At 45.6% G+C, this 13,876-nt stretch overlaps 1 protein-coding gene across 1 annotated transcript; it reads right to left on the reverse strand.

The window, feature by feature from the left end:
• Positions 1–90: 90 nt before the first annotated feature.
• Positions 91–8,797, reverse strand: Cib2 (Calcium and integrin binding family member 2). The gene is made up of 6 exons (XM_075679146.1): positions 8,602–8,797; positions 6,122–6,156; positions 5,584–5,701; positions 5,154–5,301; positions 2,483–2,678; positions 91–281 (listed from the first exon to the last, which is right to left on the reverse strand). Exons 1-6 carry the CDS (start codon positions 8,650–8,652, stop codon positions 260–262), a joined length of 570 nt encoding a protein of 189 aa, XP_075535261.1. The 5' UTR covers positions 8,653–8,797; the 3' UTR covers positions 91–259.
• Positions 8,798–13,876: the final 5,079 nt, after the last annotated feature.

Below are 13,876 nucleotides of genomic sequence, written 5' to 3' on the forward strand. Positions count from 1 at the left end.
TGTGGACGTTGCTGCGTGACCTGAAGCCGGGACTCTTGCGTCATTGTATGCGACCGAGAGCTTCATATATCTGAGTTAGCCAAACAACCATCGAGTAGCGTAATACTTTATTAGACAGTTGTCGTTCTTGACTGCAACGTTGTGCTGACAAAAAATGGACTTTTCTGGTGGTTTGTCTTCTCTCGCTGATGTTCTTCTATTGGCTATAGAAGGGCAATCGCGAAGATCTGCGTCTTCGTGCTGTGCCGCCCGATGACATTCATATTCTGATGTGAAAGGCGCTGCAAAAGAAACGAAAAGACTCGTTCGTTGACTTACACTTGTGTAGAGGATAGAATTGGCGCTGTAATAATTTTGCTAGAAAACTAGCATTCCGTTTTCTTACATCTGAGCGAGCGGGTTTATGTCGCTTCATTGCTAAGTACGCAACGGTTCTCTCAGTAGCAAGTGATCTCTACAGGCACCATTTGGTGCCGGCACATTGTGGTTCGAGATGAGAGAGAAAAAAAAGGAAAGACCGGAAGATTAGCCAGTGTATCTTGTTGTTGAAATTCTGACACATCGCTAAGTTTGGCCAGAGGAATCAGCCTGGTAGTTAACAATGAGTATAATTAATACTTGGTCCATCGGCAGTTCTGGGCACGGTTAAAAATTTACGTAGCAGCAAGAGAAATACCGCTTAACGTGGGGTTTCAGAACATTAGTTTGTTATGGTTTCGTTCTGAACGATGCAATAATAATTTTTGTGCCAACTGTGCTTTATCTTGACTCTCTCCTTATCTTAAGCCAACCTACGCGTGACAGCCGTTCAGAAATTTTTTACGCGCTAGTGCAATGTCCCCTTATACGAATAACCACCAAGCAGCCCAGCTCTCTGCCTTAAATGAGCACGTGAAGTCGAGTTATGCTCTTTTAGATTGGGTTTTCGTGTCCTCAAGTGCTTCCACCGTCCACTCGGAAGGATTTTAATGAATGGAGAAATAGTTAATCTGCAGTCCTGTGTCCCTGTCCCTCGCACGCACTTATGTCTCCGAAAAGTATAGTGGACTCCTCAGCAAGTTCAGATCCCTGGAAATTGCACTGTGAGCTGCTGCCTTTAGTGGTCTTCAATTACACCCTGACGCGTTTCACGTACTTCTACAGCGTAAGCGGTATTTGAGATAAAATCAGGTAGATAGTTGATTAATCCTGCGATGCCTAAACCTATAATGCCGATATACTTATCAGTTTTGCGCCTCAGAATTCGGAACTTAACACGTACCTTACAGTAACGTTCTTGATACGCTGGAGCGAGTTTTCGCTTGTGGAGAGTTCCGACTAATTAATTACTATAGTAATCAAGTTATAACTCAAATAATATTTCATTCTTTTATGTATAAATGTACTATCCATGACAAAAATAAAGGTGGACAAGTTCTAACTTTCTTGGGTGTGTAAACTGTGGCATTACATTAACGTTAATTGTTTCCTGTGAAGCGTGCCGTACTGCTCGTACACTCTTGCTGCGGTGAAACTACTTCATCAGGCGCGGTTGTCGCTGTCGCAGCAGACATGGCAAAGAGCAACTTCTTTCTCTAAAAGTGAAGGAAAGGCTCATCATTCAAGGAAAATGACGAAACTCGGTGTTTTGTTCGAGCTGTGTTTTTCTCTTGCTAGCACTTCAGAAAAAAAAGGAAAGAGAAAAAAATGTGGAGCCTCGGTTGCATTTCTTTCGAATGCGTTGACAATCCATTAAATGACGCAGGGAACGGGGCGGGGCACTAAACGTGACATTTGAACGGCACTGTGATTCCTGCCACGTGCTGAAAGAGAACTTTTCAAGAATAACTAAGAAACAAGAAGATCAATGGTGGTACTTAAAATTTCAATGGAAGAGTAATCGAAGTAACCCAAGCATAGGAAGAGGTCGCTCCCTACCTCTTGAAATACACCAAATTCGCAAAGCCTGTGCAGAAATGTGCTTTAGCTTGACTCTCTTCTAATCTTAAGCCAACCTACGCGTGACAGCCGCTCAGAAATGATGTGGCACGGTAATGGAAGATGCTGACCAACAAGAGTGTACACAACCTCAAAACATGACTACAATGCATAACAGGTGCGCCTGTTGAACTTTCACATTCACTTGAGCTTTCAACCCTGCTTCAATCCTCCATTTCCTATAAAAAATCAAGGAGCGATGCATTTCTTTCTGTTTTACTTTATTCAGGCGAGGTCTGTTGTGTCAGTGGGAGCGGGACTCCGTAGATTGAGATGTAAAATACGTTACAGGGCAGATGCTGTCGATGCAGCTAAGGCTAGGGCAGATAGAGTCACTCTAATAATGGCAAGTGGCAGGGGTCTCCTAATTATCGCAACACTCGCTGCGACGTTATACTAAACACGACACGAGTTCCTCGTGCCCTGTACTTTGTCTCGCCTCACGGCGCGATGGTTTCACTTTGTCTGCAAACCAACAGGTGCATCATGTTAGACCGCATTTCACCTGATAAAATCGGGTGCACGGGTGATGACGTGTTCGAATTCGGTGAAGGAGATCTTTCCGTCGTCGTCCATGTCGGCCTCCTCGAGCACCTTCTCGACCACGATCTGCACCTCGTCGGGTGTCAGCTCAGAGCGCGTCAGCGCTATCGTAGCCTTCTCGATGTCTCCGGGGCCCAGCATCTGATCCTCGTCGTAATCTGCAGCGGGGAACACATATGCAGTGATGGGCGTGTTTTCGCTGATATTTAGAAACAACTGTAGCGCATTCTATATAGATATCTTCCTGGATAATATCTCCAATTTGATACCTTCTATCCCTCCGCAATGACCACATTTCTGTTGCTATAACTTTTCTATGTGAGAATCACCTTTTATTCTAATATGTATTATATGGACACTACAGGTGCATTTTTGCCGTCGCCGTCGCCGTAATGTTCCGTATAAAGTCCAAGGCGATAAAACCGCCGATGAGCGTAGTAGGCTGTATATGCGAGTGAAAGCACGCGAGGGAAGCCAGCGATCACGGCTCAATCTGGCGCGCGCGAGGGAGAAAGCGGAGAGCAAACGCGCCATCTTCCGTCGCGCGAAAGGCCGTGGAGGGATGGGAGGGAGGAGGACCGGCGTTGTGCTCCGGCAGCAAGTGCGCATTTCGTGATAGGGTGCAAGGGGAACTTACGATCGTGGCTCAATCTCTCGCGCCATACATCTAGGAAAGCGGGGAGGCAGCGCGGGAGAGAAAGGGGGGGGAGGGGGGCTTAGACTCCGCGAACAAGCGTGCACTTTTCACGGTCGCGCGCGTCGTATCTTGAAAGGAACCTTCAGACGGCTCATACTTTTGTGTGAGATGTGTTCTCGCCGCTCTGGCGTTCAAGCGATAGACTGCAGGAAGGTCATTTCGCTCGCTGCTGCTGCCACGCTTGCTCACACCACCGTCCAGCGTTTTGCAGCGAGTGTCCGCGTTCATCGAGTGGGATGTGTTCATGTTTGCTTGTGCGCGGTGACACCATACTTGTTAATTCAGTTGGTAAGCGAATGTTTCCAAGTTTATACGGCCGATAAAACTACTATCCTTACTTCGTATTGCTGTGTACTAATTTGGTGTCGCAATCGATGCTTCGCATTTCGGACAAAACTTCCACTTTTCCCTCCTGTTTTGTGGAATATGTTCACTTCTGAATGAATATTGAGTGTATTGTAAAAACTGTTCACATCCACTTCTGAAATAGCTCAACGTAGATCTGACAGTATGAATAAATGAAATGAAGTGACATGACCTGCGGCCCACTTCACGCGCCAGCTTTTGCACGCGACGTCCTACCTGAACCGTCTTCCGGAATAAAGTAAGGACAAGATCTAAGGCCTGAGCTTGGTGGAACTCATGATCTCCATGCAGAACTTTGGCGACGGGTGAATGAAATGATGGATATTGAGACATAAAATCTGTCCCAAAGGGCGCCTGTAATTTCAGTGGCTTAACATTAGCACATTTCTTCATGGTCCGTAAAGTTAGGTTTCTCGTAACACGTTTCACGAGTAAACAGTACGACTGACGCGCAGCTGCGATTATTGGGCCGGCACTGGCGGCGCCGAACTGTTATAAAGCATCTCCATTATTGTTTATCCCGGGTAACTTATGTATTGAGTGCGCTGCGGTATCGTGTGTTCTTGCCGTTTTTAAGGACCGCTCTCGTCCGGACTATACCAGACTCCACTTCTATACCAAGGACCAATGACTATACCAATGTCCACTTCCGAATCATTTGGATAACTCGGAATTGACCATAATTCCGGCTCTTCTGCATAGCACTTCAAATAACGAATGTTCTGCGGTCGTCTGCGGTAATTTTTTTCTTTTTTCTTTTTTCTTTTTTTCTTTTTGCTGTTTACACAGCAAAATAAAATGTAAACGCTCAAGACTGAATTCACGGCATTTGAGGATATGTTACGTGTTTAGACGGCGCACGGCATCGCAGTTCGCACTTTAAACGGTCTAGTTTGAACAAGGTGGACCAAATGTTGACTGACAACCAAAGTAATGCACGGGGCCTACGTAATTTTTGGAAAGAACTGGATGTTTGTTCATTTCGAAGGGTTCGTTTAGTGTCCTGTCTGTCTCGGTTGACTCAGGCCCTGCATTGCCATCATCGCAGTCTCGGTCAGCACATTTCTGTAGCGGTGATAAATACTATTACATCGCCAAACGAAAATTGCGAAGCCAACTACATTGAAAACCTGGTGTTAGCTGTGGCGTTTAGTTTTGTGAAACATGAGTGGCTCCATATTCATGCTACTGGTAAGATATTTCGGGCGTCGCACTGCCGCTCAAGTGACGTTGCATAAGTTTCAGTTGCAGTGAAGCAGCTCTGCAATGAGCTGAGCTGCAACGAAATAATCTACAGAACGATTAGCCAAGTACATCATGCTCTACTGAGAGGCAAAAAAAGGCACATTCATCAATGTGTATAACGAAGCTATCTGTACAACGAAACATTCTCGCGACCATGTGTGTTTTCTCATAGTCATGTTTGACAGTATTCCTTATCCGCAGTAAATAAATAAATAAACACCCCCATTGAAGCGTGAATACACTTATATATACAGTTTTCACCGAGACTTCAACGGACCAATTTCAGAAAAGGTGCCGCGCAGTGACGGCGGTGCGCGGTGCTCACCGTAGATGCGGAATGCGTAAAAGACCTTGACATCGCGCGGTGACGGTTCGCTGAACACGGACAGCATGTCCAGAAAATCATCGAAGGTCATGTTACCGCTGCCGTCGTGCGAGAACACCTTGCAGATGCGCTCCTTGAACGGGTTTTCCTGCAACACACGTCGAAGGACGGAATCACCAACTTGCAGGCGCCGACTCTGAAACGGGCAGGTGGCTGGCTGTACGCCGGTTTATTCTTATTGGCTACTCATTGTCATTTGATCTCAGAGGCCCGGAAGTGAAGCGTAAAAAAAAATGTCATACTGGTTGGGACGTAAGAGGTCTTGTTGCTTTAACAGAACACTCGAATGCCTGCTGATCTCAACGACCACTGACGCACGCACGCACGCATTTCCCTGCTATTCTGTTTTTCGCTGCACAGTGAAGCGTACCTTCAGTTCGGACATCTTCTCGATCTTCTCCATGGGCACGACGATCGTGTGCGCCTCGTTCCCGGTCATGACGATGGGAACCCGCTGACTATCCAGCTCTCGGAACCGCTTCTGGATCCTGCGAGAACCGTTTGTTCCGCCCTCGCGGAGCTTCAGAAGCTAGGTTAGCTCGGCGTCCGCTACACGTGCCTCACGCTATGTTTTTACGATGTCCTAACTGTCCACACTGAAGCCGTAATGTCAACACTTGCGTGAATTATATATGAGTGCTTCCAATTGCGAAGCCACCACACAGCACTGTGTGACCGTCTCATATTCTCCCGTTGAGCGCACTGTGATCCTGTATAGTGATATAGTGCTGAATAGCTTTTGCTGTGCAGAGTATCACAATTTTGGCATTGCAGGTGCGTTAAAGTATGCGTGTGCAGCGTGCCCAGTTAGTGGGCGGAGTTTCCATTTTTCTGTAGAAAGCAACTAAAAAACCCATTCCTCTAACTGTGGAGCGAGGTTGATTTATATATTGGAATTCTGCTCTTACCTGAGAATTTCTTTTCTTGTAAAGTAGGTGCAGTCCTTTATGGCGGCAGCGAGCGAAAAAAAAAAAAAGTTGGCCAGTATTAGCAATATACGGTATTTGTCAAAAGGTGTCAGTAATTTCACACGAGCGCTGTAGTTAATGTGATTCGGGTTCGTTTAGACTTCTCTTTCCCCTCCCTTTTCCACTTATTCATTTTTGGTACAATGCGCAGGCCTACCGCCCACCACAGTGCTGTATTAGACATTACTACGTTCTGTACAATAATAACCGGCATCTGTACATTTTAGTGATGTGCTTTGGTTCATGCCACTCGTAAGTTACGCTCGAATCTATTTTGACGCGCTCACTCAACGTTGACTAACTCAGTGCCTCTCAATATTTTCCAGTACGTGACTCCTATTAGCCCTATTAGCAGTACCAAACCTACCATGACCAACCCCCCCCCCCTACCTTATAAGCCCTCTAAATATAAATTTTTTCAATGACTCAGATACATTTAAATATTAATTTATTTAAAAGAAATACATTAATCACAGCATATAAGGCTACCAATAATACTTTTGAATGTTTCTTTAAAGGATATATATATATATATATATATATATATATATATATATATATATATATATATATATATATATATATATATATATATATATATATATATGAGAACCACTGAACTAGCTAGTCAAATGACAATCCCCCCTCTCCCTCCAGAAATATTGAGCTCTTGATCATGCTAACGCACATTACGGGAATCTGAAAGAACCTTTTTGTTTAGGAAGGTCGCCTAAAATATCACCTGTTGTGTGTGTGTGTGTGTGTGTTTGTGTGTGTGTGTGTGTGTGTGTGTGTTGTCTTGCTAGTCGGGCATCAAAAGCATAAAGACACGAACATTCGGCAGTAGCAGGAACTGTGAATATCCTGATAGTTGCCACCCCTTCCTCGTCAAACTACGCAGCGTCACATCTCAATCTGTCCCTCACCCTGCCACCGCCGGTCTGTTGCGATCCTCCTGGTCTATTTTTTTTCTTTCCGTTTTCTTTTATTTTAACATTCATGGTTTGGTGATTTCGTCGTAGGCTTTCGACAGTGTTTTGAAATTCAATGTATTTCTTTAGCTAAGATTTTGGCATAGAGCCCCCATTCTGTTGGCCAATCTTCTCGTTTTTCCTATATAATAAAGAATATGAATTGAGACCAGCCCTGCAGAGCAAGCATCCCAACTAGCTCTGGTTTGTTTACAAACCGACCTTGCATATTCTTAGAATGCTTAACCATTTTTACTGTTCTTCAACGCTTTTGTTTTTCTTTACCTTCTTTTAACATTGAACGAAGGCAACCTTAATTCTATGACTGATTTGACGCTGGTTTCAAGAGGCGAGATTTTTGCACGTTAACAAAAAAGAACATTTGGCAGAACCCATCTCACGATGACTGTCGACGGTAATGCGTTTAGCATTGAATCAGTGTAACGACGCACCGTATCGTCACCGTCGAAACGGGTTATGTAGAAGTCGTGCACTACTATGCGACTCCTCTTTCGCGCTTCTCTAACAACACTCAACGAAATCTAGCTGCACGACGCCTGCACGTGGCCTTCGAAATGCATGGCCCACCGGTGCGGGCGAACGCTTTAGAAAGGCTTCATGCGGCAACCGGGCTCTTCTCCCGCGCTCCTTTCTCGACGCGCTGCCGAGAAGTCCGCGCGGGGCCTCCAAGACTAGAAGCGTGGCGCCGGTGCCGGCGAAAGCTGAGAATTGTTCCCTCGCTTGTCCTACGCTACACTCAGTTGCCCGTACTCAGCGACCGAAGTTGGCGAGAGGTTCATCGAAGAGCGGCAGATACCCAGTGCATTCACGGCGCAGCTACCTAAAGCGCTGGCGTGAAGGGCTTTCTTTGAAAGAAAGTGCATTTGTGGCGCAGCCGGCTAATGCGTCGGGTTGCTGTCCTCGAGGAACCCGTGTGACACGGGTTTGATTGCGTCCAGCATCGGAGACAAGTTAGGCACACTCCCAGTGGCACATACCTAGTTACCGAAGTTGGGGTCAGAGACGTTCATTGAAGAGCGCCACACACCTGCAGGCACATTCCCAGGGACCAAAGTTGACATCAAAGAGTTTCATTGAAGACCAGCATAGATAGCGTCACACATACTCGGTGTTCCAAGTCGGTGTCAAATATTTTCTTCGAACAGCGGTGCCTACCGAGTCCCGCATCTGCAGTGACCCTCGCCGGCATGAAAGAGGTTCGTGGATTAATATATATATATATATATATATATATATATATATATATATATATATATATATATATATATATATATATATATATATATATATATATATATATATATATATATATAAACATACGTAGATAGCTAGCTAGACAGATAGACCTTCGTCCCCCGGGAAGTGCATGAAATACACTAAGAATGATAACGCATTAAAAGTTCGCTGCCTAGCCGCGGCCGTCCTCACCTGATAATCCTCGAGTTGTTCGTCCGTGAAAGTGACGACCTTGTTTCCCATACCGCCAGCAGCACTTGCCCGGAACTTAGTGTTCTGTAGGGCGTCGAAATTGCGGCGCAGAACGTTCCTCGTCGACGACTGCGCAGACTCCTCGCGAAGCGCGTGTGCGTGCAGAGCTTCCCCGTTCCTGAAATGAGCCCGAGCCCGATTTGAACCCACCTCGACGTCGGCGACCGCGTACCGGGCGCGCCCATCAACCCTAGGCGTGGTCGTCGCCGTAGCAGCTGCTGCTCTTCCTTCCTTTCTTTTTTACGTTGTCGCCCGTGAAAGGAAGCACGTTTTCTTCCGTTCCTGTAGTTTGTTTCCTTCCTTCCAGACGCCAGGGCAAGGTCACTTATTGCTGCGCCACCATTTTGTGACTTTCGCGGGGTAGATACGTCGTATACTGTACAGCGTTGCGTAGAGAGAGAGAGAGAGAGAGAGAGAGAGAGGAATATAGGAAGGCAGGGATGTTAACCAGTCAAGGGTCTGGTTGGCTACCCTACGCTGGGGGAAGGGAGAAGGGGAAGAGAGAGAAGGGAGAGATAAGGTGTAGGTACGGGGACGGACAGTACTTGAGTTAAAGCCGCTCTCGCAGACCAGACGTTCTGAGAAAGCACAAAAGTGCCTTCACTGCCTTCTGAGCCGATGATCTGTGGGGACGGTGCTCTAGTAATGTCTGTTCACTCAGATGAGGATCATCGAATTTCCTGAACGCGTTAGACAAAGATTGTCTTTGTGCTTGAAATTGTAGACAATGGCACAATAAGTGGTCAATGTTCTTCTCGCATCCCCAAACATCACATGTAGGACTATCAGTCATTCTAATTAGTGCTGAGTAGGCACTGTAGGAATTTGGCTGCAGGATGGACATAGCTGGACTAGTTGGTAATGCGTAGTTAGAAAACTTAGAGCGCAAGAAAGACACTGCACGTAGAAAAGGAACACACACCACGCACGATCATGTTGCCTCACATTCTCTCATCATGCCTGGCATTTTTAGTCGTGTCAGTGTAAACCCATCCTGGAAAACACGGTCATTTTATTCCGCAACCCTGACCAAACCACACGGGAAATATCGGAAGGCTATCATATCGCCAAGAAAGCTGCACTCTGCGTAAGCCAACCATCGTTATTACTGCATGATAGAGAATTAAATTTTAATAATCGAAGCTGAATACGTGCCTTGGATACATGCTTGTTCTTTACCTCGTCTCGTCCATTTTCTATACAGGGTGTCCCAAATGTCACGCACCAAGATTTAAAAACATGCAAATGCCACGTAGCTGGACAGAACCAAGGCATTGTTGTTCGCCGTCGCTTGGAGACAATCAGATTATTTTACGCATTCCGTCTAATTATATAATTAGTCTTAATTAATTTATCAACTTCTCAAATATTACAATTACATTAAAAGTGTCAAATGGAAAATTGTGCAGCAACATGAAAAACTCCCAATACAACTTTCTGTTGCTCGATACGTTACGTAAACGTTTTTTCCAAGCGTTAAAGATGCCCACGCATACACACAAAGTGCCATGAGCGGCCAGTCGCGCGGCAATTTTCCGTGTATTCGCGGGCTTCTCTCATGCTTGGAAAAACACTTTGATGTAGCACATATTGAGCAAGAGAAAGCTGTATCGGGAGTTTTTCATGTTCCTCTACAATTCTCTCATTGACGCTTTTCATCAAGCTATAGTAATCGAGAAGTTGATCAATTAATTAAGGCTAATTAGGCAATTAGGCGGAAAGCAAAACATAATCTGAGTACCTCCAAGCGACGGCAAGTAACATTACCTTGGTTCTGTCCAGCTACGTGGCATTTGCATATTTTTAAATCTTGGTGCGTGACAGTTGGGGCACCCTGCATATGCATATGTTTTCCATACGTGTATTAAAGATCAGTCGTGAGGAACGCGTGCGGTGTGTGTTCCTTTTGTACGCCCACTGTCTTTATTGCGCTCTAAGATTTCTAGTAAGGGACTTAGCGAGTGCCAGAGCAGTGAGCCTTGAAGTAGTCCCTTTAAAACAAAAACGCCTGGGTGGAACGCGTGCAAGGAAATCTAAGCACCGAGCATACGGAACTCATTTGCGATGTTTATGTTTATGTTATGAAGATGTAACTGCTTCTTTCACGTCACGTGAGTCGTACGAGGTAATCGCAATTGCAAAGATTTTGGTGTGATTTGCATCTTAAAGTGACAACTACACCGAACGCTGTTCGCCACCGATTGCAGCGTATGGCGCAAGGTGGTATAGCCATAGGGATGCCACACCGTATGCATAAACTAGCAATTTGTTCCGCGTTCATTATTTACCTTGGATTTGGTCGTTTAGTGCATATTCTTGTGGCCGAAGTGTCCTTGACCAAGTGTCCCCCTCGTGTCCAAATCAATCTTTCTTTCTTTCTTTCTTTCTTTCTTTCTTTCTTTCTTTCTTTCTTTCTTTCTTTCTTTCTTTCTTCCTTTCTTTCTTTCTTTCTTTCTTTCTTTCTTTCTTTCTTTTTTTTTGAAAGCGCATTTCACATTCGCACATTTCGCCTTTGATTGACTTGCACACCGAACAGCACTTGTCAACGATCACGCGGTTGTCTCCTCATAAGCTGCGTCAGCTTGATTTAAGCTCAAACCCCATGAGAGCGATTTTGCGCGCCACCGACGAGCGACGGCTATGAGCGGCGAAGCCGGCTGTCGCGCGAACCTATCGCTCGTTCTTGTCGCTCGATCGCTCGGCTCTGGAAATCTATAACTCATTTGCTCGACGCCAAGAAGTGCTGTGAGCGACTAGCCAATAGCGTGAAGCCGGAACTTGATAGATCAGTCGAGTGCTACCGACTGTTGCACGGAAAGAGCAAACGACTAAGTTTTGATACATGCAAGGATGAGAATCTACTGCGAGACCTTCAGGTACATTTTACACTGTTCCTTACAGTAAAACACAAGTACCTAAATTAATAAAGCTTGTGTCACGCCAGTTTCGGCGCGTATTTGCTATCCTCATACCAACAACACCGGGGAGACGTCGCTCAAAGCCGTCGCTCGCATGGGGTACGACTTGTAGGCGACGACCGAAGGCGACAGCCATTTCCATTGCGTCGCTTGTCGCTGTCGCGCGCGAGATCGCTTGCATGGAGTTTATACTTTTAAGCGAGGTTCTCGCCTATTCTCGAATATAATTTTACTTGTCACGCAGTATCCCGGTAGGACATTGTCGGTATCTGCAAACATGATCTGTATTGTCCTTGCTCGGGTTAGGAAACTCACATAAAAAGGAACTGTAATACAATGGGTTAGTTGGTACGGATGCACTGTCCACAATAATATAACGCGCAAAGACAGAAGGCCCTCAATGCTAGACACGGAACGGGCTCATGTCTAAAGATGGACACCCATTCCGTGTCCTCCTCCCAGTGTCGTTTGTTCTTGCGGGCTGTTTTAATTATTCTTAAGAAAAGCCAAGCGGTGAAAACACTGCACCTCTGATCAAGCTGGGTCTGGAATGCAGGACCTTTCGCAGTGTTAACGTCGAAGACGCATTCCCCTTTTATGCTGCATGTCACGCAACTCATCATCATCATCAGCCTATTTTATGTCCACTGCAGGACGAAGGCCTTTCCCTGCGATCTCCAATTACCCCTGTCCTGCGCCAACCGATTCCGGCTAGCGCCTGCGAATTTCTTAATTTCATCACCTCACCTACAGTCTTCTGCCGTCCTCGATTGCGCTTCCCTTCTCTTGGCACCCACTCTGTAAATCTAATGGTCCACCGGTTATCTAACCTACACATTACATGACCTGCCCAGCTCCATTTCTTTCTCTTAATGTCAATTAGAATATCGGCTATCCCTGTTTGCTCTCCGATCCACACCGCCCTCTTCCTGTCTCTTAACGTTACGTCTAACATTCTTCGTTCCATCGCTCTTTGCGCAGTCCTCAACTTGTTTTCGAGCTTCTTTGTAAGTCTCCAAGTTTCTGCCTCCTGTGTCAGCACCGGTAGAATGCATTGATTGTACACCTTTCTTTTTAATAATAATGCTAAGCTTCGAGTCAGGATCTGACAATGTCTGCCGAATGCGCCACAAACCATTTTTATTCTTCTGTAAATTTCCTTCCCGTGATCAGGGTCCTCTGTGAGTAATTGACCTAGCTAAACGTACTCCTTCACAGACTCTGGAGGCTGACTGGCGATCCTGAAATCTTGTTCCCGTGCCCAGCTTTTGATCATTATCTTTGTCTACTGCTTATTAATCTTCAACCCCATTCTTATACTCTCTCTGTTAAACTCCTTAATCATTTGTTGTAACTCGTCCCCAGTGTTGCTGAACAGGACAATGTCATCTGCAAATCGAATGTTGCTGAGATATTCACCGTTGATCCATTCTCCTAAATCTTCCCAGTTTAATAGCTCGAATACTTCTTCCAAGCACGCAGTGAATAGCATTGGCGAGATTGTGTCTACTCGTCAGACCCCTTTCTTTATAGGTATCTTCCTACTTTTCGACGACGCCACGTGTGAGGACTGTGGTAACGAGGAGACTTTTCAACACCTTCTTTGTGACTGTCCTCGATATAGAGGAACTTATTTTAAAATACCGCCATCACAAGCCATCGCAGCAGAGGGCGACGAGGGCACTGTTGCGGTTTTTGAGGGCGACAGAATTGGACAGGCGGCTGTAGCCTGAACAGATGTTGATAGTGCGGCAAGTGTCACTGTGCTGTGCGATGACAGTATTCGGTGCCAGTGACCGATTGTGATTGTGTGTCTACGCTCCTTCCTTTCCTTATCTCTACTTTGTTACCACTTTACCTCCCCCTCCCCTCTCTCCCCAGTGTAGGGTAGCCAACCGGATCTTTTTCTCTGGTCAACCTCCCTGCATTTCCCCTTTCCTCTCTCTCTCTCTCTCTCTCTCTCTCCTACTTTTCTTGTGGAGAATTAAGGTAGCTGTGGAATCTCTGTAGATACTTTCCAAAATATTTACACAAGCGTCCTGTACTCCTTGATTACGTAATGCCTCTATGGCTGCTGGTATCTCTACTGAATCAAATGACTTCTCGTACTCTATGAAAGCCATACAGAGAGGCTGATTGTACTCTGTGCGGATTTCTCGATTACCTGATTGATGACATGGATGTGATCCATTGTAGAGTATCCCTTCCTGAAACCTGCCTGTTCTCTTGGTTGACTAAAGTCCAGTTTTATCCTTATTCTATTGGAGATTATCTTGGTGGATATCTTATATAATACT

This window comes from Dermacentor variabilis, chromosome 2 (genome assembly GCF_050947875.1).
Source record: "Dermacentor variabilis isolate Ectoservices chromosome 2, ASM5094787v1, whole genome shotgun sequence".
Classification (NCBI taxonomy): Eukaryota; Metazoa; Arthropoda; class Arachnida; order Ixodida; family Ixodidae; genus Dermacentor; species Dermacentor variabilis.

Coding starts and splice junctions, on each gene's coding strand:
- Cib2 (XM_075679146.1), bottom strand. CDS start 8,652: ATGGGAAACAAGGTCGTCACTTTCACGGACGAACAACTCGAGGATTAT. Junction 5,702..6,121: donor ACAAGAAAAGAAATTCTCAG/GTAAGAGCAGAA, acceptor CGGTTCTCGCAG/GATCCAGAAGCGGTTCCGAG. Junction 5,302..5,583: donor AGAAGATGTCCGAACTGAAG/GTACGCTTCACT, acceptor CGTGTGTTGCAG/GAAAACCCGTTCAAGGAGCG.